The 24091-nt window shown below is 58.2% G+C and overlaps 1 protein-coding gene across 9 annotated transcripts in view; it reads left to right on the top strand.

The window, feature by feature from the left end:
* Positions 1–24091, top strand: part of NCAM1 (neural cell adhesion molecule 1) — a 99832-nt gene that overhangs the window by 61096 nt on the left and 14645 nt on the right. For 5 of the 9 annotated variants that reach the window (XM_068170347.1, XM_068170345.1, XM_068170349.1 and 2 more), the window contains 8 exons: positions 2500–2650; positions 4083–4258; positions 4495–4591; positions 5416–5586; positions 6304–6435; positions 7909–7923; positions 19561–19685; positions 20773–20953. In XM_068170347.1, the coding sequence (XP_068026448.1) occupies positions 2500–2650; positions 4083–4258; positions 4495–4591; positions 5416–5586; positions 6304–6435; positions 7909–7923; positions 19561–19685; positions 20773–20953 (1048 nt within the window). The remainder of the gene's footprint in view (positions 1–2499; positions 2651–4082; positions 4259–4494; positions 4592–5415; positions 5587–6303; positions 6436–7908; positions 7924–19560; positions 19686–20772; positions 20954–24091) is intronic. The other 4 variants (XM_068170348.1, XM_068170346.1, XM_068170352.1 and 1 more) reach the window with 1 other exon arrangement.

Here is a 24091-nt window from a genome sequence, read left to right as displayed (position 1 = left end):
ATCATCAGACACTCAGAGCTGTTTGCATTGAAGGATTTGGCATCTGAGTAGCTGCATCTCTTCAGGCATCTTGTGACCTCCTCTTACAGTTGTCTCTGTTTCCTCTCTTTCCCTTCCCCCCACTCCCCCATGCCCAATGTTTGACTGTGCTCTCTGCCTCAAGCTTTTCATTAACTGAGCACTAATACTCTTAAGCTTGCTGCCTCTAAACATCTCAGGCTCTGGCTTAGAAGATGTCCAGGAGGCTCTCTGAGATTGCTGTGGAAACAATCCTGTTGCAGCTTGTGTGGACAGCTAGCAAGAGGACTTCCAGCAGAGTGCTTTGGAGGCACCTCCCCTGTGGGGACAGGCTGGGAGAGCTGGGGCTGTTCAGCCTGCAGGGAGACCTTAGAGCAGCCTTGCAGTACCTGCAAGGGCTGCAGGAGAGCTGGGGAGGGGCTTTGGACAAGGGCTGGGAGTGCCAGGATGAGAGGGAGTGGATGGAAGCTGCAGGAGGGCAGATTGAGACTGGAGATGAGGGAGAAATTGTTGAGTGAGGGAGGGGAGAGCCTGGCCCAGGCTGCCCAGGGAGGCTGTGGCTGCCTCCTGCCTGGAGGTGTTCAAGGCCAGGCTGGTGTCCCTGCCCATGGTGGGGGTTGGGACTGGATGATCTTGAAGGTCTCTTGGGACAGGACTGCAGAATCTCAGAGGTGGGGGGAAGGGAGGTCAGTGCCTTCCCTACCCATCCCTCCTCCTCCCCTTTGGCACTGCACTACTGAAATCTGGGCTGGCTTTGCAGCTGGGGGCAAGGTGCCAGGTGGCGCTGCCTGTGTGAGTGGCACTGCAGAGCTGCCATGGCTCCCCCTGTGCAGTGGCAGCTGCTGGGGCAGGACTTGCTGCCTGGGGTGCTCTCCCCATTGCTCTCAAGCATTCTGCTACCCCACATCCTCACAACCACAGCCAGGGAAGGTCAGAGCAAGTCTCTACAGCTGGCTGACAAGCTTCTGCCTAGCCTGGGACTGTTAGCATCTGATGGTCACAGCAGGAATTGATCAAACCAGGAGCAGACTTTTTCTTCTTCCTTGGGGTACTTTTCCTGTCCTTTCTTCCTCTTCACTTGTGGCTTCTGCATGGAGTGGGGGATGTGGTGGGCAGAGTCTGCTCATGTGTCCAGAGGGGAGACTGCTTTGATTTCCTTTCTTGTGCTGAGTCTGAGGCAGCTCCAGCTGGGGAGATGTGAGTGGCCTGGGTGGAGGGGGATGAGTAGGAGCTCAGTCTGAGTTAACTCTGTTGGAGCTTCATCTTCAGCTGTGTTCATGCCTTGTACCATGGCTGCCCAGCACTCTCTTGTTTGTATCAGGGGGAAGGCAGCTGGCACTGGCTGGGAAGTGACTTGTGCTGTAGTGATCAGAGGCTGCTGTTTTGCCCTGGATTCACTCTGGCCTGCTGATGGGCTCAGAGAGAGAAGGCTTGGGAGGTTCACTCAGGAGCTCAGTGCAGATCATTAGCCTTGAGGTTTCTGCACCCTGCTGCAGAAGGGAGCTGGGCTCTGGGGTTAAATCCCAAGTCAGACAAAAGATGATGAGCTGGGAGGGACAAAGTTATTATTTGGGATGGGCTGAGGGGAGGAAGAAAAGAGTTAGTGTTTGGGATGGGCTGAGGGGAGGAAGAAAAGAGTTAGTGCTTGGGATGGGCTGAGGGGAAAAGTTATTTGGGATGAGCTGGGAGGGGAAGAAGCTTTGATCTGGGATGGGCTGAGTGAGTGGCTGCAATGCTTGAGCAGAATGCAGCCTGGATTTGCCCTTCCCTAAGGAACCTTCTGGCTGCTCGCTGGGGGAGACCTCTCTCCGTGCCCTCCCGGCCCTGCGGGGAGCCCTGGTCCGGGCAGGGGCTGTGGGCTGGGGGCAGGGGCAGGCTGTGCCCGTGCTGTGCCCCGCTGGCAGACCCTGGACGGGCGCGTGGTGGTGGTCTGGGTGGGGGCTGGGGGTCCGGGGGCTGGGGGCAGGGGCAGGGGGCAGGGGCAGGGGCTGGGGCAGGCTGTGACCGCGCTGTGCCCGTGCTGTGCCCCGCTGGCAGACCCTGAACGGGCACGTGGTGGTGGTGGTGGTCCGGGCAGGGGGGCAGGGGCTGGGGGGCAGGGGCAGGCTGTGCCCATGCTGTGCCCGTGCTGTGCCCCGCTGGCAGACCCTGGACGGGCGCGTGGTGGTGGTCTGGGTGGGGGCTGGGGGTCCGGGGGCAGGGGCAGGGGCTGGGGCAGGCTGTGACCGCGCTGTGCCCGTGCTGTGCCCCGCTGGCAGACCCTGGATGGGCGCGTGGTGGTGGTCTGGGTGGGGGCAGGGGCTGGGGGGCAGGGGCAGGGGCTGGGGCAGGCTGTGACTGCGCTGTGCCCGTGCTGTGCCCCGCTGGCAGACCCTGGACGGGCGCGTGGTGGTGGTCTGGGTGGGGGCAGGGGCTGGGGGCAGGGGCAGGGGCTGGGGCAGGCTGTGACCGCGCTGTGCCCGTGCTGTGCCCCGCTGGCAGACCCTGGACGGGCGCGTGGTGGTGCGCAGCCACGCGCGGGTGTCCTCGCTGACGCTGAAGGAGATCCAGTACACCGACGCCGGCGAGTACGTCTGCACCGCCAGCAACACCATCGGCCAGGACTCCCAGGCCATGTACCTGGAGGTGCAGTGTAAGTCCTCTCCCGGCAGCCTGTGCCCCCCTGCTGGCCTGCACCCACCCTGGGGGGAGAGGGGCAGGTGGGGAGGGAGTGAAAGAGCCCTACGGAGCCTGCAGCCACCTGAAGGGGAGGGAAGAGAGGTCAGGCACGGCCCCAGGTGCTGTGGCCACACAGGTCTTGAGCTGGAGGTGTTCAGGGAGAGCCTGGATGGGGAGCTTGGTGCCATGGTTGAGTTGATCAGATGGTGCTGGGTGAGAGGTTGGACTGGATGAGCTCAAAGGTCTTTTCCAACCTGGTCTGGTCTATTCTATTCTAGTCTATTCTACTCTTATTCTCTATGCTACCCTATCCTACTCTACCTTACTCTACCCTACCCTACCCTATTCTACTCTCTGTTCTGTTCTATTCCCTGTTCTGTTCTATTCCCTGTTCTGTTCTATTCCCTGTTCTGTTCTATTCCCTGTTCTGTTCTACTCTACTCTCTACTCTATTCTAACAGCTTTGGCCAGAGAAGGGCAACAAAACTGGGGAAGTATCTGGAGCACAGCCCTGGGAGGAGAGGCTGAGGGAGCTGGGGTTGCTTAGCCTGGAGAAGAGGAGGCTCAGGGGAGACCTCATTGCTCTCTACAGCTCCCTGAAGGGAGGTTGGAGCCAGGTGGGGGTTGGGCTCTTCTCCCAGGCACCCAGCACCAGAACAAGAGGACACAGTCTCAAGCTGTGCCAGGGGAGGTTAGGCTGGAGGTGAGGAAGAAATTCTTCCCAGCAAGAGAGATTGGCCATTGGAATGTGCTGCCCAGGGAGGTGGTGGAGTCTCCATCCCTGGGGGTGTTTAAGAAGAGCCTGGCTGAGGCCCTTGGTGCCATGGTTTAGTTGATCAGAAGGTGCTGGGGGAGAGGTTGGACTCAATGATCTCAAAGGTCTCTTCCAACCTGGTTAATTCTGTGTTCTGTAACCTAGCCCCCCCCTAGGAGGATGAAAGGAGTGAGTGGTTCAGGCAGAGGGAAGGAGCAGGAGCTCAGCCTGAATGGTTTTGCTGGAGATGAGCTGCTGCATGGCAGTGTGTGCTGGGGCTGTCTCCAGCTGGGACACTCCTTGCACCTTGGGAAGATTATGGGCCCTAAATCTGCTGCAGTCCCATCTGCTGGGTGCATCAGAGTTCCTCCCTGGAAGCAGGTCCCTGTGTGCCCTCCCCTAACTGCACAGCAAGCTGTCTGCTCCTCCTCCCACACTGTGTGAGGAGCAGCCTGTCAGACTGGCTAGGTTTCCTCCTCACATCCCTCAGGCTCTGCCTGTCCCTCCCCCCAGGCTGGAAGCCAGCTCCCACCTCCTGTGTTAGATTTCCTTCCCCACGTTTCAGCTGGAGCCCTGCCAAGGGATCCTTGAAGTGAGGCTGAGTGTGCTGCTGGGGGAGGCTTTCCTGGCTCAGAGTCTGTCTGCCTTTCAGATGCTCCCAAGCTGCAGGGCCCTGTGGCTGTGTACACCTGGGAAGGCAACCAAGTGAACATCGTGTTTGCTTACCCCAGCGCTGTCATCTCCTGGTTCCGGGACGGGCAGCTGCTCCCCAGCTCCAACTACAGCAACATCAAGATCTACAACACTCCCTCTGCAAGCTACCTGGAGGTGAGGGGAAGGAGTTCTCTGCAGCCAGGAGGTCTCAGTGCCATCAGATAACTTCTGGGCCTGCTGTTGAGGGACTTGACCATCCTGTCAGGGCAGCTGGCTGGCAGGCAGGGTGGTGTGTGGTACAGGGAAGAGAAGACACCACCCCCTGCCCACTGCTGTGCTCCCCTCTGCACCTGAGCTTTGCTGTGGAGAGGGTTTTGTGATGCCACCCTGAGCCTTCCCTCCTCCCACAGGTGACCCCAGACTCTGAAAATGACTTTGGGAACTACAACTGCACCGCCGTGAACCGCATCGGCCAGGAGTCCTCCGAGTTCATCCTCGTGCAGGCAGGTGAGCAGCACAGGCAGGGGGCTGAGGAAATGCAGCCCCTGGGCTGGGGTCACAGGGACTCTTCTCTTCTGGGTTGTGTTGGGGGGGGGGAGCAGGAGAAGCACCTTCTGCTCCCAGACTGGTCATAGCTTTGTGCACTCAGCTGGGTTGTGGCTAACAAGAGCCTCAGTATCCCTTCCCCTCTTTCTGAAGGGTCTCGTTCTCAGGACCAGCAAAATAGCCCTGACAGTACAGGTGGTGCCAGGCAGGCAGCTCAGAGCATCACCTACCAGCACTGAGGCTCAGACTGCAGGAGCTGGAAGGGACTCTGAGCCCTCTTGAGGCTGCTGTAGACTGGGACAGAACAGCACCCAGGGAGTGTCCTGAGGAAGAGGAGGGACTGTAGGGGCAGGACAGCACCCAGGGAGTGCCCTGAGGAAGAGAAGGGACTGTAGGGGCAGGACAGCACCCAGGGAGTGCCCTAAGGAAGAGAAGGGACTGTAGGGGCAGGACAGCACCCAGGGAGTGCCCTGAGGAAGAGAAGGGACTGCAGGGGCAGGACAGCACCCAGGATGCTCTCATTCTGGTTGTCCTCTACTGAAAAAGGCACTGAGTCTCTAGGCTCTCAGAGGGGAGAAGGTGAAGGTCTCTGCCCTGCCTATGAGCATTCTCAAAAGCCCTCTTAGCACTGACCCCTCCTGAGGGGGACCCCCAGGCCGCCCTCTCTCCCCTCCCTGCTGAAGCTGTGCTGAAGCCGTGCTGGATGCTGTGTTTTGTGCTTGCTTTGGCCCTGGGGCAGGCTCCCCACTGTCTGCTGTGTCACTGGCTGTCCCCTTCCTCCCCAGATACTCCGTCCTCTCCTTCCATTGACAGAGTGGAGCCCTACTCCAGCACCGCCCAGGTGGAGTTCGACGAGCCCGAGGCCACGGGCGGCGTGCCCATCCTCAAGTACAAGGCCGAGTGGAGGGCCCTGGGCGAGGGGGAGTGGCATTCCAGGTTGTATGATGCCAAAGAAGGTAGGATGGGGAAGCAACCTGCTGCCTCCCTGACTTTGCTGTCCCCCAGGGGCAGGTTTCCATAGCCCTGCAGGTGCAGCTCCTGCAGGGAGGCCCAGACAAGCTCTGCAGGGCACCTCGAATTTCCAGCCGGAAATGAGGTCCCCCCTGTGCTGACAGCTCTGCAGCATCCCTGCTGGTGGCCTCCCAGGACCTGGAGGGGGCTACAAGAAAGCTGGGGAGGGACTTCTGAGGGTGTCAGGGAGGGGTAGGACTGGGGAGCATGGAGCAAAACTAGAAGTGGGGAGATTGAGATTGGAGCTGAGGAAGACGTTGTTCCCCAGGAGGGTGGTGAGAGCCTGGCACAGGTTGCCCAGGGAGGTGCTGGAAGCCTCATCCCTGGAGGTGTTTGCAGCCAGGCTGGAGGTGGCTGTGAGCAACCTGCTGTGGTGTGAGGTGTCCCTGCCCATGGCAGGGGGGTTGGAACTGGATGATCCCTGAGGTCCCTTCCAACCCTGACAGTTCTGTGATCCCCTCCAGAGAAGCTGTGGCAATGCAGCTCCCTAGGCAGCTGCTGGGCACAGCCTGGTGGTAGCTCTGCCCTTTATCTGCACTGCTTCTGTGGGGCTGGGCTCAGGAGAGGGCTCTGGGCATGGCCAAGGCACGCAGCAGAGACCTGGCATTTGGTGGTGACTTCAAGCCTGAGCCTTTGCTTTCCCTCCCTTGTTTCTGCCACAGCAAACGTGGAGGGCATGATCACCATCACTGGCCTGAAACCTGAGACCACCTACTCTGTGAGGCTGTCAGCAGTCAATGGCAAGGGCGTGGGTGAGCTCAGCCTGACATCAGACTTCAAGACACAGCCAGTTCGTAAGTAAAGCCCAGACCTCCTCCTGCTTCTCTGCTTCTCTCCCCTTGCTCCTTTCCAGGGAGTCTCTGCCATGCATGGATGACAGCTCCTCCTCTTGCAGGCCTTGCTGCACCCTTTGTTCCTGTTGTGCTTTGGGGTCTCAGTGCCTTTTTCATGACTAATTCAAAACAGGCTTGGAAGCCTGGGAGGCAGAGGAGCTGGTTTGGTTGGCACTGGTTTGTGCCCTGGCTTGCCAGGGGGGATTTTATCAGCAGGAGGTTAGGCAATGGAGAGTGAGAAAAAAGCAGTGAGCTGAGCAGGGCTTGGCTGGTGGAAATGGCAGAGGGTTTGCAAATCAGAAATGAAGAGGCTCAGACAGGCCTGGCCATGACCTGGGGATGGAGGGATGGAGGGGAGAGAGGGAGGGAGGGAGAGAGGGGGATTGATTCTGCTCTCTGCAAATCACTTCTGTAAGGTGGCTGCACAGCACCCCAGGTGATTCCCACAGCCTCTTCTCTGCTTGACTTGGGAAATCTTCCACTCCAGTGGCAGCAGCATAGAATCCTACAGTGGCTCAGGTTGGAAGTGACCTCAGAGCTCATGTACTCCAACCTCCCTGCCCTGGGCAGGGACAGCTCTCAACCAGACTTGGCTGCTCAAGGCCTCATCCAGCCTGGCCTTGAACACCCCCAGGCAGGAGGCAGCCACAGCCTCCCTGGGCAGCCTGTGCCACAGTCTCAGCCTAACACTTTCCCCTCCTGCTTTCAAGGGGGAGCAAAAGAGGCAAGAAGCACAAATCAGGAAATTACTCAGGACAGGAAGGAGAGACAGAGGAAGAGAAGAAGTGCAGAGTGGGTAGGGGGGCAGTGCCAAAGGCAGGCAGGTGCTCTCTTACCCTTGTTCACAACCTCATCCAAGTGTTAGGATCTGTATTCAGCTGCCCACAACCCCTGCAGTTCTTCTTTCTCCTTCCTTTGGCATTCAGATCTGCAGCCTGTTCTTATTCCCACCACTGCACCTCTACTTGTGGACTTCCTTCATAGCTCTTCTGAACCCTCTCTGCAGGACCTCCTCCTGAGCTCAGAGCCAGCAAGACTCCTGAGCCCAGCTGTGTGCATGCTCTGAGGGCCTGGCAGCCGTGCATGGGGCTTGTCTGACTGTGTCTGCCTCAGCAGAGCTGCTGAGCAGCCTTGGGCCAGCCCAGGGGTCCTGCTGCTTGCAAATCCCAGGCCCTGTGCAGTCAATTCCAGCCCTCAGAGTCCATACCCGAGGCTGTTGTGCCGGTCCCTGTAGCCCGGCCCGCGCCCTGGGGGCGGATTGGAGTCAGCTGGTGGTGGTTTGATTTATTGATGGGGTTTTTTTTCCAGCTCCATGTTCTCTGTCTCCCCTTCTCACCACTTCTACATTTTATTTTATTTGTCTGTCTGTCTCTGCCTTTTTGTTTTTTGGTTGGTTGGTTTTTGCCCTGTGTTCCATCCATGGAAAAACTGCAGGCATCCCTCACTCACGTAAGTGCCTCTGCATTTCTCTCACTCTTGGTTTCTTTTCTGCTCCTAGTGTGCTCCTCTAACATCAGAATTAGCTTCTAATCTAATCCTGGGGTTGGTTTTCTGCCCCCCTTCTCTGAGTCTTTAGAAGTACCTGGTCCTGTCTGCCTGCTAACAAGACTGACTCTAGAGTAGACATCCTCTGTAGCAGAGAGTGAAAGGTTAACACCTTCCTTGTCCAGCATGCACCTAGTGGTTGTCTAACAGCAGTAGCCTGGGGGAGCAAGTGGAAGGCTTCATCTTCAGGAATCCACTGAAGAAAGGACATGAAATGCAGGTCATTCAGGAGGGGGAAGAAAAGGAAAGGGGGAAATAAAGGAAAAGGGGAAAATAAAGGGAAAGGAAAGGGGGAGAATAAAGGCAAAAGGGAAAGGAAAGGGAAAAGGGAAAGGAAAGGGGGAGAAAAGGGAAAGGAAAGGGAAAAGAGAAAGGAAGGGGGGAGAAAAGGGAAAAGGAAAGGAGGGAGAAAAGGGAAAAGGAAAGGGGAAAGGGAAAGGAAAGGGAGAGAAAAGGCAAAAGGAAGGGGGGGGGAAGGGAAAGGAAAGGGGGAGAAAAGGGAAAGGAAAGGGGGAGAAAAGGGAAAGGAAAGGGGGAGAAAAGGGAAAGGAAAGGGGGAGAAAAGGGAAAGGAAAGGGGGAGAAAAGGGAAAGGAAGGGGGGGGAAGGGAAAAGGAAGGGGGAGAAAAGAGAAAAGGAAAGGGGGGGGAGAAAAGGAAGAATAAAAAGGAAAGGGAAAGAAGGAAGAGGAAAAGGGAAAGGAAAGGAAGGAAAAGGAAAAAGGAAGGAGGAAGTTTTAGACCCAATTAGGAGCCAAAAGATTTTAATACCTTGAGAATTTTGGTAGCAAAAAGATGAAGGAAAAAAGACATCAGTCACAATTGTTGCCTCTTGTGATTGATCCCTGAGCTGGGAATCTGATTGATTGATTCCCTGAGCTGGGATTCTGATTGATTGATCCCCAAGATGGGATTCTGAGTGATTGATTCCCGAGCTGGGATTCTGATTGATTGATCCCCAAGATGGGATTCTGAGTGATTGATCCCTGAGCTGGGATTCTGATTGATTGATCCCTGAGCTGGGATTCTGATTGATTGATCCCTGAGCTGGGATTCTGAGTGATTGATCCCTGAGCTGGGATTCTGATTGATTGATTCCCGAGCTGGGATTCTGATTGATTGATCCCCAAGATGGGATTCTGAGTGATTGATTCCCGAGCTGGGATTCTGATTGATTGATCCCTGAGCTGGGATTCTGATTGATTGATTCCCTGAGATGGGATTCTGAGTGACTGATCCCTGAGCTGGGATTCTGAGTGATTGATTCCCTGAGCTGGGATTCTGATTGATTGATCCCTGAGCTGGGATTCTGATTGATTGATTCCCTGAGCTGGGATTCTGATTGATTGATCCCTGAGCTGGGATTCTGAGTGACTGATCCCTGAGCTGGGATTCTGAGTGACTGATCCCTGAGCTGGGATTCTGAGTGACTGATCCCTGAGCTGGGATTCTGAGTGATTGATCCCTGAGCTGGGATTCTGATTGATTGATTCCCTGAGATGGGATTCTGAGTGACTGATCCCTGAGCTGGGATTCTGATTGATTGATTCCCTGAGCTGGGATTCTGAATGATTGATTCCCTGAGCTGGGATTCTGATTGATTGATTCCCTGAGCTGGGATTCTGATTGATTGATCCCTGAGCTGGGATTCTGAGTGATTGATTCCCTGAGCTGGGATTCTGAGTGATTGATCCCTGAGCTGGGATTCTGAGTGATTGATTCCCTGAGCTGGGATTCTGAGTGATTGATCCCTGAGCTGGGATTCTGAGTGATTGATTCCCTGAGCTGAGATTCTGATTGATTGATCCCTGAGCTGGGATTCTGAGTGATTGATTCCCTGAGCTGGGATTCTGAGTGATTGATTCCCTGAGCTGGGATTCTGATTGATTGATCCCTGAGCTGGGATTCTGATTGACTGATCCCTGAGCTGGGATTCTGATTGATTGATTCCCTGAGCTGGACTTTTGATTTGTTTATTTTGAAGCTCTGATTTTGGTTCATTCATTTTTGGAGCTGGAATTTTGATTGATTTGGTTTTAAGCTCTGATTTTGATTGATTGATTCCTAAGCTCTAAATTTAATTGATTGATTTCTAAGCTCTAATTTTAATTGATTGATTTTTTGAAGCTCTGATTTTGATTGATTTTTTGTTTGAAGCTGGGATTTTGATTTGATCTCCTTCTCCTCCTTCTCCTCCTTCTCCTCCTTCTCCTCCTTCTCCTCCTTCTCCTCCTTCTCCTCCTTCTCCTCCTTCTCCTCCTTCTCCTCCTTCTCCTCCTTCTCCTCCTTCTCCTCCTTCTCCTCCTTCTCCTCCTTCTCCTCCTTCTCCTCCTTCTCCTCCTTCTCCTCCTTCTCCTCCTTCTCCTCCTTCTCCTCCTTCTCCTCCTTCTCCTCCTTCTCCTCCTTCTCCTCCTTCTCCTCCTTCTCCTCCTTCTCCTCCTTCTCCTCCTTCTCCTCCTTCTCCTCCTTCTCCTCCTTCTCCTCCTTCTCCTCCTTCTCCTCCTTCTCCTCCTTCTCCTCCTTCTCCTCCTTCTCCTCCTTCTTTCTCCTCCTTCTCCTCCTTCTTTCTCCTCCTTCTCCTCCTTCTTTCTCCTCCTTCTCCTCCTTCTTTCTCCTCCTTCTCCTCCTTCTTTCTCCTCCTTCTCCTCCTTCTTTCTCCTCCTTCTCCTCCTTCTTTCTCCTCCTTCTCCTCCTTCTTTCTCCTCCTTCTCCTCCTTCTTTCTCCTCCTTCTCCTCCTTCTTTCTCCTCCTTCTCCTCCTTCTTTCTCCTCCTTCTCCTCCTTCTTTCTCCTCCTTCTCCTCCTTCTTTCTCCTCCTTCTCCTCCTTCTTTCTCCTCCTTCTCCTCCTTCTTTCTCCTCCTTCTCCTCCTTCTTTCTCCTCCTTCTCCTTTATTCTTTGAAGCTGGCATTGTGATTTGACCTTGTCCAGAGCAGCTTCATCTGCCCAAAGCTGCCCATTCCAGCTGCTCCTTGCTCCTTTTGTCCTCCACAGCTGGGCAGTAGGGAGGGGAGGGTCTGCTCTAGAGGGCCTCCCAGAGACCTCAGTGCTTCGTGGGCTTAGCAGCAGGGCAACCTGAGCTAACAGCAGGGCAACCTGGGTTGCTGTTTGGGCTACAGCAGGCAGAGAGTGCTGGAGCTTGAATTCAGAGCTTGGACACTCTTAGGGCTGAAGGAGCATCAGCAGTGAGCCCTGGAGCCAGAGCTTGCTGCAGGCACTCTTCCCCCTGTGGAGAGGGGCTGGGAGAGGGCAGCAGCAGAGCACACTTTGTGCAGCCTCTCCAGGTAACTCTGTGATTCCCAGGATCTTCCAGGAGGATTCAGCATCACTCTCTCTCTGTCTCTCTCCTTCCTGGCACCCCCTGCCTCTTTTAACCCCTGGCCACGCTGTGCTGCTTCCCCTTTACATCTCCTCTCTCTCTTTCCATAGCAACTCAGCCTCTGGCTGACCCTGAAAGCTCAGAGCCACCAAGTGAGTAGCTGGGAGCTGCCTCCCTTTGCTCCAGAGTGCTGTTTGTTCTGCTGTAGCCCCTTGACCCAGGGAGCTAAAGCACTGCACCTCCTTCTCTGGGTGTCTCTTAACCACCAGCCTGCCATGGGTGTGTTGTGTGAGCATGTGAAGAAGCCAAGCATGGGGCCACTCTCTAACTCCTCTTCCTCTCCAGCCTTCTAAGTATGGGGTGGAAAATGGCAGTGCCAGGTTGAGAAGAAAGGGTGGAAGAAGAGGGAAAGAGGAGGTGGGGAGGAAAGGGCAGCAATGAAGTGATCACTCCCCAGAGGAATCTGTTTGTGGTCACACTTCCCATCAGGGATTGCAGGGCTCAGGCTGCCTGAGCAGGAGGGATGGGGACTGAGTAACCTCCCTGCAGCTCTGCCCTGCTCTGTGTGCATTGGGGGAGGCACAGCTGATCCTGCAGCTGTTGGGTCCTGGAAGGAGCTGCAGATGGGGAGGTGGGGAGTGCCCTGCAGGAGGGAGGGCTGTGGGGAGAAGGAGCATTCATAGAGCCATGGAGGGGGTTGGGTTGGAAGGGACCTTGAAGAGCATCCAGCTCCAACCCCCTGCCATGCCCAGGGACACCTCCCACCAGCCCAGGCTGCTCAGGGCCTCATCCAGCCTGGCCCTGAACACCTCCAGGCAGGGCACAGCCACAGCCTCCCTGGGCAGCCTGTGCCAGGCTCTCCCCTCCCTCACTGCCAACGATTTCTTCCTCATCTCCAGTCTCAATCTGCCCTCCTCCACCTTCCATCCACTCTGTGCACTCTCCCAGCTCTTTCAGCAGCAGCTGTCTGCCTCCTGCCATCTTTGTGATCAATTCCCAGTGCTGGGCACTTCCTTCCTCTCCTTGTTGACAGGAAGCCACCTTGCACACACCAAGCCATCAGTGCCATGCACTGTGCCACTCCTGCAGTCTTCAGGCTGGGCTAGAGCTGGTACCTGGCAGCTTGACCATGTCCTGGTTTCAGCTCTTTGGCTGGAGAGGTGCAAGGAGGCCCCCCAAGGGTGCCAGGAGGGTGCCAGGAGCCCCAGGGGTGCAGGAGGTGCAGCCAGGAGCCCCAGGGGTGCAGGAGGAGCAGCCAGGAGCCCCAGGGGTGCAGGAGGAGCAGCCATGAGCCCCAGGGGTGCAGGAGGAGCAGCCAGGAGTGCAGGAGGAGCAGCCAGGAGCCCCAGGGGTGCAGGAGGAGCAGCCAGGAGCCCCAGGGGTGCAGGAGGTGCAGCCAGGAGCCCCAGGGGTGCAGGAGGAGCAGCCAGGAGCCCCAGGGGTGCCAGGAGGGTGCAAGGAGCCCCAGGGGTGCCAGGAGGAGCAGCCAGAAGCCCCAGGGGTGCAGGAGGAGCAGCCAGGAGCCCCAGGGCTGGTTCCTCTCTCTCTCTTTCTGCTGCTGCTGCCGTTCAGGAGGCTGTTTGTTCCTGCAGGGGGCACAGATCACTCTGCCATGCCCAGGTTTGCCTTCTCTGCCCCCCAGGAGCCACGCTCTGCCCCTCTGCCCTGCTGCTGCAGAACCAGAGGACTGTTCCCCTTTCTCTTCCAGCAGCCCCTGTGGATCCCTTCAGCTCTCCAGGCCCTGCTGCTCCCCTCACAATCATTTTCTTTTTGGTGTCCCTGTCTCAGTTGTTGCCCAGCAGTGGGGCAGCTGTGCCTAACCCCCTCCCCTTTGCCCCCCTTTTGCCCCACCCTGAGGCCACAGCTCTGTGCTTTGGGTGGCTTTGACCTTTTTCCTTCTCTCCCCAGGGTCCTTGGTTTGGATGTTTGGTTTTTGGGTGGGGGGGAGGTGTGGGGGGGAGGTGCTCCCTCTTCCTGGGTGCTGCTGAGGGCTGCTGGCTGGTTTGGTTTCTGCTGGGCTGAGCCTCTGTGGCTGTGGTGTTGGTTTGGTCTCCCTCTGGTTGCTGCTGCTGCTGCTGCTGCTGTTGTTGTTGTTGTTGTTGCCCTTTGCCCATTGTTTGCATCAGTGATTTAATTTTGTTTCTTTTGTGTGTTTGTTTCTTTTTTGTTTCTCTGTGTTTTCCATGTGTGACCTCCTCCTCCTCCTCCTCCTCTTCCTCCTCCTCCTCTTCCTCCACTTCCCTTTCCAACCACTCATGTGCCTGCCCTCTCATGTGCCTTTGTCATGTGGCTTGCATGGTGCTGCTGATGTCGTCCACGCTGCTCAACAGAAGGTAACAACAACCAAGCCCCAAGCACTGGGGGCCTGGGTTTGGGGTGAGGGGGAGCACAGCCAGCAGGGCCAGGGAGGGCATTCTCCCCCTCTGCCCCGCTCTGCTGGCAGCTCTGGGGCCAGGTCTGCAGCCTCTGTGCCAGGAAGGAGCTGGAGGGGCTGGAAGGTGTCCAGGGAAGGGCCAGGAGGAGGAGCAGAGGGCTGGAGCTGCTCTGCTGTGAGGACAGGCTGAGGGAGTTGGGGTTGTGCAGGCTGAGGAGACCTAATTGTGGCCCTCCAGGATCTGCTCCAAGCAAGCTGGGGAGGGACTTGTGAGGGTGTCAGGGAGGGATAGGACTGGGGGGCATGGAGCACAACTAGAAGTGGGGAGATTGAGATTGGAGGTGAGGAAGAAGTTGTTGCCCAGGAGGGTGGTGAGAGCCTGGCACAGGCTGCCCAGGGAGGTGCTGGAAGCCTCAGCCCTGCAGGTCTCATCCAACCTGGCACTGAGCCTCCATCCCTGGAGGTGTTTGCAGCCAGGCTGGATGTGGCTGTGAGCAACCTGCTGTGGTGTGAAGTGTCCCTGCCCATGGCAGGGGGTTGGAGCTGGCTGAGCCTTGAGGTCCCTTCCAGCCCTGACAATTCTGTGATTCCCCTCTGGTTGCTGACCAGGGAGCTCCAAATTCCTCACCCCCAGCCCAAACCCTTCTACAGAGCCTTATGGGGAAGTCACCACTCTCTGCCTGTGAAAACTGAGCTGGAGAAGCCTTGGAGGATAAAAGGCAAAGAGCCTCATGGCTCAGGCATTTGCTGCTTAGCCTGGCAGAGTCCAGCAGGCAGCATCCCAGTCAGGATCTAGAAGTCTCTCTGAGGCTGCAGGGAGGTTGGGGTTGGTCTCTTCTCCCCAGTCTCAGGTGATAGGACAAGAGGCAATGGCCTGAAGTTGTGCCAGGGGAGGCTCAGGTTGGAGAGGAAGGAAAATCTCTGTGCTGCAGGAGTGGTCAGGGGCTGGCCCAGGCTGCCCAGGGAGCTGGTGGAGTCCCCATGCCTGGAGGGGTTCCACAGCCCTTTGTCCATGGCACTTGGGGCCAGGGTTTGGTGGCCAGGGTAGGGCTGGGGCTGCTGCTTGGACTGGGATGACCTCAGTGATCCTTTTCCAGCCCAAGAAATTCACCCCAGAGGCAAAGCCCTTTTGCTTTCCTGGGTACCAGTAGTGTGCCAGCTACAGGCTGGTGGAGGCTGTGGTGGAAGGTGCTCAGATGCTGTGGAGACCTTACCTGCTGGGGGCTTCAGCAGCAAGTAGGTGCTTCTGTAGGCAGGGGCTCACAAAGTCCCTCTGCACCTCTGACATTATTCACAGGATGGTTTAGGTTGGGAGGGACCTGAAAGCTCAGCCAGCTCCAGCCCCCTGCCATGGGCAGGGACCTCTCCCACCAGCACAGCTTGCTCAAGGCCTCATCCAGCCTGGCCCTGAGCACCTCGAGGCAGGGCACAGCCACAGCCTCCCTGGGCAGCCTGTGCCAGGCTCTCCTCACCCTCACTCTCAAGGATGTTCTTCCTCATCTCCAGCCTCAATCTGCCCTCCTCCAGCTCCAATCCCTTCCCTCTCCTCCTGCCCCTCCCAGCCCTTGTCAGAAGTCCCTCCCCAGCTGGAGGTTGGGTTGGGACAGGAAGCTTTTGGTTGTGAGCAGTTCAGCCCAGCTGAGGTGGGAGCTGGGGGGTTGGGGGAGCTGTATCCCCAGGCTGGGAGCTGAGCTCTGCACCCTTTGCATCACAAGGACCTTCCTTGCCAGGGATCCTCATGCTCCCCACACCAGAGCTCAGAGCCTGGCCAGGGGATTCAGGCTGCACTCATGTGCCAGCAGCAGCCACAGCAGTTGGTGATCTGCCCTGAGATGCAGCAGCACATGACTGAGCCTTGCAGCTTGTGGGGGTGAAGCCAGTCCCCAGGTCCCTGCCAGTGAAAGGAGTTCCTTGGGGCTGGTGATTTCTACCACTTCCCTTCCTGGCCTGAAGGGGTGGAGGGAGGGAGGGAGGGAAGCTCCTGCTGCTCCTCTGCTTCCCCAGCTAAACAAATCCTTCTGAGCCCCAGGGGCTGAGCTGCCTTTCATTCAGGCTGAGCTCTGAAGTCATTTGATGGCTCTGGACCAGCACCGGGGGGGGGTTGGGCTGGGGGTTGCCAGGAGCACACAACTAACAGCAGTAACCTTCCCACCTGAGTGCATGTTTGGGAGCAGCCCCTCTCCTCCCCCAGGCTTTTCCCCCTCTCAGCCCAAACCCCAGGAGGGCTGAAGACACTTGGCCTTATTTTTGCATGCTCTGTTCTTGTGCCTTTGGTCCTGACCCTTGGTGTTTGCTTCTCTTGTGTGCATTCTGAAGGCTCCCTACCTGTTCTCTCCTCCCCTCTGTCTATTTTGCCACCTAGGGAACCTTCTCCCTAGCTGATGTCCATGTCCCCTTGTGACAGCAGGTCTCAGTCCTCTCCTCTCTGCCTGATGGTCAGAGGTTGCAGAAATCAGCTGCTTCCTCCCTCCTGTGCTGCAGAAGCCACCAGAGGTTGCAGCTGTGCCCTCTGAGCGCAGGGTGCAGGACCTCTCTTCAGTGCCAGGGGGGCCAAGGGTTTAAGCTGACACCCAGGAGGGTGGTGAGAGCCTGGCACAGGCTGCCCAGGGAGGTGCTGGAAGCCTCAGCCCTGGAGGCCTCATCCAACCTGGCACTGAGCCTCCATCCCTGGAGGTGTTTGCAGCCAGGCTGGAGGTGGCTGAGAGCAACCTGCTGTGGTGTGAGGTGTCCCTGCCCATGGCAGGGGGTTGGAGCTGGCTGAGCCTTGAGCTCCCTTCCAGCCCTGCCAGCTCCATGGTTCTGTGCTGTTTGAAGTGCTGCAGTTGCCTGGCAGCTCAGAAGCTCACTTTGAGCTTCTCAGAGGTGAGCAGGAGGAAGACCTTTGCTAGGAGCAGGGAAGAGAAGGGCTCTGGTGTCACTTCTGGCTTCCAGCACCCCCTCAGTGCCTCCTGGCTGAAGGGAAAGGTTTGTGCTGCTTTTGCACACCTCTGGCTGAGGAGCCCCAGCCCAGAGCGGGGGGCAGCAGGTCCTGCACCCCTGCTGCAGCAGAGTGAGCTCTGAGCAGGCAGAGGGCTGTACAGTGGTGGCCCTGAGGCTGCCTGCTCTCAGCTGCAGCATCTCCAGGGGCAGTCCTTGAAGGCTCCCACACTCTGCTGGGTGGAACAGGGCAGGTTTCTGCAGCACCTCCAATCAGCTCAGTGTCCATGGGGGGAGGCCCAGGCCTGCAGCATCCCTTTGTAATGCACTCTTGCTTTGCAGCCCCCAAGCTGTAGGGAGGATGCATGTCCAGTGAGCATGAGCTGCTCCCCTAACCTGCTGCTGACCAACCTTTTCTCTTCAGCTACTGACATCTGGACTCCTTATGGGGATGCTGATTCTGCTGGACTAAACCTTTCCCCCCCCCACTAAACTTCTTCCTCACACTAACTCCTTTTGCAGCTCACAGCCCTGGGTCTGGATTGCATCTGGCAAGCTCAGTGCCAGGTGCTCAAGGAGAGAAAGGCCAAGTGCTCCTCAGCAGGACCTGGCAGTGTGGCAGCCATCCAGAAGGGGCTCTGACTGTTTGTGATGTGTGAGCAGAAGGGTTTGCACTGCTGGAGGAGGAGGCAGTCAGGAGCTAGCCGCTAGAGAGTGCCAGAGGAAGGGCCCTCCGAGCAGGGAGGGCAGTGAGTCTCTGTGGGTCAGCTGCAGCAGCAGCTCTGACACCCTCCCAGCCTGCCAGGAGGAGGCTCCCAGGAGCTGCAGGCTGGGAACAGGAGCCCTGCCTTGTGTTCCCAGGCTGGTTCTCCCAGGCAGATGGCAGGGCTGTGTGGAAGGGAGGTGGCAGAAGGGGCAGCAAAGCAGAGGCTGTGCCTCCCTGGGTTGGCCTTGGTGGGCAGGCAGTGAGGAACAAGCCTGGCCTCGTGTTCCAGATGGGCAGGGTCCCCTTTCACTCCAGGGTCCCTCTGCTTAGTTTAGCTCCCTGAGGTGAGGGTGGGAAGGAGGAGCAAGGAGCTGCCTGGTTCCCAGCACAGCCACCCCTCAGGCCTGGCAGCAGAGGTCTGGCAGCACTGCTGCCTCTGGACCTTTCAGCAGTGTCCAAGGCTCAGTGGGCAGCAGAGGAGGCAGCCATGGATGCCCTGCTCCAGCTGCTCCTGGGAGCTGATCCCCTCTGGGGTGAGGGGGCACAAGAGGTGCAGCAGCTCCTGGTGCCCCTCAGTGAGTGGTTAGTGGCTGTGACACAGCTCCTGCAGTGCCAAATCAACTGAGTGGGCAGAGGCAGGAACCTCTGCAGGGAGGGGGTTGGGGTTCAGGAAGGAGAAGAGAATCTGAACTGCTTGGGTAATGTGAGCTGCTCAGGGTGGCTGGGTGAGGAGGTGCTGCAGACAGAGCTCCTCTGCTCCCCTCTGAGTCTCCAGGTGCTGAATGTGTTCAGCATTGGTGGTCTGGGGGGGGGATGTGGACAGGGAAGGGCCTCTCCTGAGGGGCAGCCTCAGTAGAGAGGCTCTGTAGGGGAGATACAGGATGGTGTGGCCATGGGGGGATGTGGCTTGGGGGGATGTGGCCATGGGGAGATGTGGCTTGGGGGGATGTGGTTTGGTGGCCATGGTGGTTTGGTGGCCATGGGGGGGATGTGGCTTGGGGGGATGTGGTTTGGTGGCCATGGTGGTTTGGTGGCCATGGTGGTTTGGTGGCCATGGGGGGGATGTGGCCATGGTGGGATGTGGCTTGGGGAGATGTGGCCATGGGGGGGATGTGGCCATGGTGGGATGTGGTTTGGTGGCTATGGTGGTTTGGTGGCCATGGTGGTTTGGTGGCCATGGGGGGATGTGGCCATGGTGGGATGTGGTTTGGTGGCTATGGTGGTTTGGTGGCCATGGGGGGATGTGGCCATGGGGGGGATGTGGTTTGGTGGCCATGGTGGTGTTGGCTTGAAGGTTGGCCTTGATCTCAGAAGGCTTTCCCAACCCAAACAGTTCCCTGACTCCCTGGAGTGAGTTCCTCAGCACTCAGCTGTCTGAAGGGGGAGGCATGAGCCATGCAGAGCTGTGGCCAAGCAGAGCTCTGGGCAGTTGGGTTGGGCTTTTTTTTTCCCCCTTGCTTTGCTGCTGGGAGGCAAACTGGGAAGTGATTTTTTTCCTTTTGGAGATGCTCCTTGGAGTGCAAAGGTCCAGCTCTGGCCAGCCTGTGCTGCTGCAGCTGTGCAGGAGATGATGTGCTGTGGGGATTCAGTCCCTTTTCCTCCACACTCATTGAAGTGAGCCTGGAGCCTCGGGCCCAGGGGCACTGCCTCTGGCCCAGGGACCCTGCCTCTGGCCCAGGGGCACTGCCTCTGGCCCAGGGGCACTGCCTCTGGCCCAAGGACCCTGCCTCTGGCCCAGGGGCACTGCCTCTGGCCCAGGGACCCTGCCTCTGGCCCAGGGGCACTGCCTCTGGCCCAGTCATTAGCTAATCTCCATGCTCAGAGTGCAGCCACAGCTCCCAGTGCCCCTTTCCCCCCCTGCTCTGTAGCTTTCCCAGGAGCCTGTTTGCCCCCTGCCCCATCCTGACCCTTCCCCAGCGCTGCTGTCCCACACCAGGGTCAGCCAGCAGAGCCAGTGAGGAGCTCATCCTTCCTCTGGGGTATTCCTGAGGCCCCCTGCACTTAGCCTTGGGCTCCAGCAGCCATAGGGATGGTGCCTTGTGTGGCTGCAGGCACACTACCAGGTGCAAGAGGTCCTTGGCCCTGGCCTCTGCCTGGCTCAGGGGGAGGCTGATGCCCTGGCAGCTGAGTTCACTGAAGGATTTTTCCCCCTCCCTGGGTTTTGCTGACTGTTTTACCCCTGCTGGATGTGTTTTGGTTACAAATGAACCCCACTCCCCCCTTCTTGCAGGGGAACCCAGTGCACCCAAGCTGGAAGGGCAGATGGGAGAAGATGGGAACTCCATTAAGGTCAATGTTATCAAGCAGGATGATGGTGGCTCCCCAATCAGGCATTACCTGATCAAATACAAGGCTGTAAGTATGACTGCCACTCCAACCTCCTTTGTCTGTAGCCTGTTCAGCACTCAGGCCTCACTAGCCTGAAGCTAAGAGCTTGGATGCAGGCCAGGAGGTGTGGTGGAAGTGTTTAGGGCATGAGATGCAGGCTCAGAGGATGTTAGGGGTTGGAAGGGACCTCTGGAGGGCTTCCAGTCCAACCCCCCTGGCAGAGCAGGAGCACAGAATCCAGCACAGGGCACACAGATCACATCCAGATGGGGCTGGAAAGGCTCCAGAGCAGGAGACTCCAAACCTCTCTGGGCAGCCTGCTCCAGGGCTCTGGGAGCCTCACAGGGCAGAAGTTCCTCCTCCTGTTGAGGTGGAACCTCCTGGGCTGCAGTTCCCATCCATTGCCCCTTGTGCTACCCCAGGGACACCTCTCAGCTACACTCAGCTGCTCAGGGCCTCATCCAGCCTGGCCCTGAGCACCCCCAGGCAGGAGGCAGCCACAGCCTCCCTGGGCAGCCTGTGCCAGAGCCTCACCACCCTCAGACTGAAGAACTTCTTCCTCAGCTCCACTCTAACCCTGCTCTCCCTCAGCTTCAAACCATTCCTTGTCCTGTCCCCAGACCCCCTCAGGAGAAGTCTCTCTGCAGCCTTCCTGCAGGATCCCTTCAGGTCCTGGCAGCAGCTCTGAGGTTCCCCTGGAGCCTTCTCCAGGCTGCACACCCCCAGCTCCCTCAGCCTGTGCTCACAGCAGAGCTGCTCCAGCCCTTGGACCATCTTGGTGGCCTCCCCTGGCCTCCCTCCAGCAGCTCTGTGTCCTCCTGCTGGGGACCCCAGAGCTGGAGGCAGGATCGGAGGTGAGGTCTGAGCAGAGGAGACTGCAGGGGCAGAATCCCCTCTGCTGCCCTGCTGCCCACGCTCCTGATGTGCTGCACCCCTGGCTCACTGAGCAGCCTGTGCTTGTGCAGAGCCCTCCACACTCTGCCCTTCGTTAGCCAGCCCCAGAGGGGCAGAGGGGCTGCTGGCTGGCCCCGGGCTGCTGGCTGGCCCCGGGCTGCTGGCCGAGGCCGTGCCGTGCGTTTTGCATCCCTGCCTTCTTCTCTCCCTTGCCCTGCAGAAGCACTCCTCAGAGTGGAAACCAGAGATCAGACTTCCCTCTGGCAGTGACCATGTCATGCTGAAGTCCCTGGACTGGAATGCAGAGTATGAGGTGTATGTGATAGCTGAGAACCAGCAAGGGAAGTCCAAGCCGGCTCACTACGCCTTCCGGACCTCTGCCCAGCCTACTGTCATCCCAGGTACAGCTCTCCACAGGCTTTTACCATTGGTTTCTGCTGCTGATTAATGCCACAGTGCTCTGCATCCTTTAATGTGCCTGAGTAACCCTTGACAACTTGCTTGCTTCAAGCCATGGTCGCAGTTGGTTCCCCATCCAAAGCTGAGCCGGGGCTGCCTGCATCCCCGAGCCGCTGCGCTGTGTACGGCGCCAGCGCTGCCCCCCCTGGCACTGCTGCTGGGCCAGGCCTTGCCTGGGCTGCCCACAGGCGCTGTTGGCTCGGCCAGCAGGGTTCACAGCATTGCCAGAGGGAGGGAACATGCCTCCTGGAAGCAGAAAGTGGCCTTCCCACTTGGGAAGCAGCAAGAGGGAGCGTTCAGATGCCTCTGGAGGTGCAGGTTTCCAGGCCTTGCTTACTGCCCACAAGCAAGGAGCTGGAGAGCCCCTTTAGAGCAGCACTGCTGGGGTGGTGGGAAGGGTATGAGGAAGAGCCAAACAACATGAGAATGCTGCTGGAAGGCCTTGTTTCAGGCAGGCTGTGCTCAGTAGCATGCTGCAGGGCTGAGGCAGGCTTGGTACAAAGCAGGCAGGGCTCTGCTGGCTGCTAGGGATGGAGCAGTGTGCTGGAAGGTGCTGGAAGGGCAGTCAGTGTTCTATGGAATCAGAGCCTGGGTTGGGTTGGAAGGGACCTCTAAAGGACATCTGGTCCAGCCCCAGCCCCTCCACTGACCAGGGATATCTGCAGCCAGATGAGGTCCTGTCTGCATAGGTCACAGTGGTGCCCATTATAATGAAATCAGCCCCAAGCCCAGGGCAGGGGAGAGGTGAAGTTGTGCCCCTGCTGCCTGTGGAAGTTTTCATTGGGTAAAGGCAGAGGGACAAGGTTTGAAGCTGAAGAGTCAGGAGAAGCCACTGAGTGCAGTGGGCTGGGAGGCAGCCCCCAAGGGCATCCTGCAGGCAGCAGGGAGAGCTCCAGCCAGAGCAGGCTGCACAGGGACACAGCCAGGCTGAGCCTGCATGGCTCCAGGGATGGAGCCTCAGCCACCTCCCTGGGCAGCCTGTGCCAGTGTCTCCCCAGCCTCCCTGTGCAGAGCTTCCTCCTGCTGCCCAACCTAACTCTGCCCTGCTCCAGCCTCAAAGCCTTGCTCCTGCTCCTGCCACCCCCAGCCCTGCTGAGCAGTCCCTCCCCAGCCTGCCTGCAGCTCCCTGCAGTTAGAGGATTGCTGCCAGCCCATGTTGAAGGCAGTGGTTTGATTCCATGCTGTCTGTCCTGTCCCCTCAGCCTCCCCTTCCCCAGCAGCACAACTGGAGAGTTCCTTCAGCCTTTCCCTTGCACTCAGGGCCCAGCCTGGGGCCAGCCCCCCTGCTCCCACCCCCTTGCTGTCTGCAGCAAGCAGCTGAGCCCTGCTGCAGTTTGCACTCTGGTTAAGGCAGGTGATGCTGTCAGGCACACAGATGAGCTGGCTGGGGCTGGGGAAATGTGTGTGGCAGGGAGGATGAGGATAGGGAGGAGGAAGGAGATGGGGCCAAGGAGAGCCTGGGCTGTGTCTGGCCAAGGCTGCAGTTTTGGGTGGAAGGAGCCTCAGTAACTCATGGAGCAACTCACTCTCTGATTCTCACTCTCCACAGCTCTAATGCTTGCTGCCCTCTCCCATTTGAAGGACAACTGTGCCTGGTGTGGCAGGAAGCGGGGGGGGGGAGTCTGGCAGGGGGGTGCCCTAGGCCAGCTCAGAGCTGGGCACTGCCATGGGGCAGGTTGGCAAGAGCAGGGCAATGCTTGCTGTGCTCTGTGGTGCCTGCCCAGGGGGAGCTGCAAGCACTGAGCAGTCCTTTGGCTCCTCCACAGCCCTTGGGGTGCAGTCCCTGCTGCCTCCCTGTGCTGATGTTCTCTTTGAGCCCCCACAGTGGGACAGCAGAGCTGCCTGGGACAGCTGGGATGCCTTGCACCAGCTGCAGCAGCAGATGCTGAGAGCTCTGCTGCCTGGGGAGTGCTTGGTGCTCCTGCTGCAGCTGGAGGCCAGGGGAGGAGCAGGGGAGCTCAGAGAGCTGCCCCTGAGCCCCTGAAATCCAGCAGAAGAGGGCAGGGCAGGCACCCCCTGAGGAGTGGGGCTGCTTGGGGTGGGGGCAGCCTGCTCTGCTGTGACTTCCTTGGCCTCTCTGAAAGGATTGCTGGCTGTGGCCTGGTGTGAAGCACAGGGGGGATGAGGATCTGAGGTGGTGCCCTTGGAAGTGGCCAGGAGCACTTTGAAGAGCAGGGGCTGGAAGTGCAGCTGTGCTGCAGGGTGGATGGAGCTGTGCTCCAGGGGCAAGGAGAGCACTCTGCAGGGGGGATGGCTGCTGCTGGCTGCTGGCCTCTGGGACTCTTGCTTCAGGCTTTGGGCTTTGGTTTTCCCTTTGTTAAGGTTTTTAGTCTCTCTGAGGCCTCCTGGGGCGTTTGCAGACCCTTTGGTTTCCTTAGCTGATGGGGGGGGAAAAGGCTTGCAGAGGGCAGGGCAGACTCTTCTGGCAGGCAGCCCCCAGGGCCTCTGCTGAGCTGATGGCAAAGTGCAGTGGGGATGAGGCAGCTCTCTGTGAGCAGCTCCCTCTGCCTCTGGCCCTGAGCATCTTTTGTGGTTTCCATGGCATTCAGTGAGGAGAGGTCAGAGCCCACCACCTCCAGCCATGGCACTGCTCTGCTGGAGAGGGAGCAGCCAGGAGCTTCCTGTTGCAGGCTGCCTGGAGGGCTTAGTGTGATCCTCAGGGGCGGGAGAGGAGTCCCCAGGCAGCTGGGAGGCTCAGCCCTGTGGCTCCTGAGCCCTTCTTTGCTTCCCCAGTGCTTCATGCAGCTGGATTCAAGCGCTGTGGGGGGCCGAGCTTGGCCAGGCAGAGGCTGCCCTGCTGCACAAGAGCTTCTCCTTTGTTTGCCTTGGTTGTCGCTGCTCCACCTCCACGGCAGCGTTGTCCTTTCAAACACCAGAGAGCCACCTCCCTGCCTCTCTCCCCTCCCTCCCCTCAGCCCTCCCTCTTCCATCCTTTTTAACCTCATTTGCTTGCAAACCCTGCCGGCCCCTTGCCTTGGACCCTGCTCTGCAGCTTTGGTCATCGCTGAGCTTCTGCCCTGCCCCTGCCCCTGCCCCTCCCCCAGCCCCCTTTTGTCGGTGTGAATGTGCTCAGTGCCCTC

This window comes from Melanerpes formicivorus, unplaced genomic scaffold (genome assembly GCF_026170545.1).
Source record: "Melanerpes formicivorus ecotype bairdi unplaced genomic scaffold, bMelFor1.0.p_v2 SCAF_349, whole genome shotgun sequence".
NCBI classification, from domain to species: domain Eukaryota; kingdom Metazoa; phylum Chordata; class Aves; order Piciformes; family Picidae; genus Melanerpes; species Melanerpes formicivorus.
The sequence above is the reverse complement of the archived record's forward strand: the minus strand, read 5'-3'. Positions and strand labels throughout refer to the sequence as shown.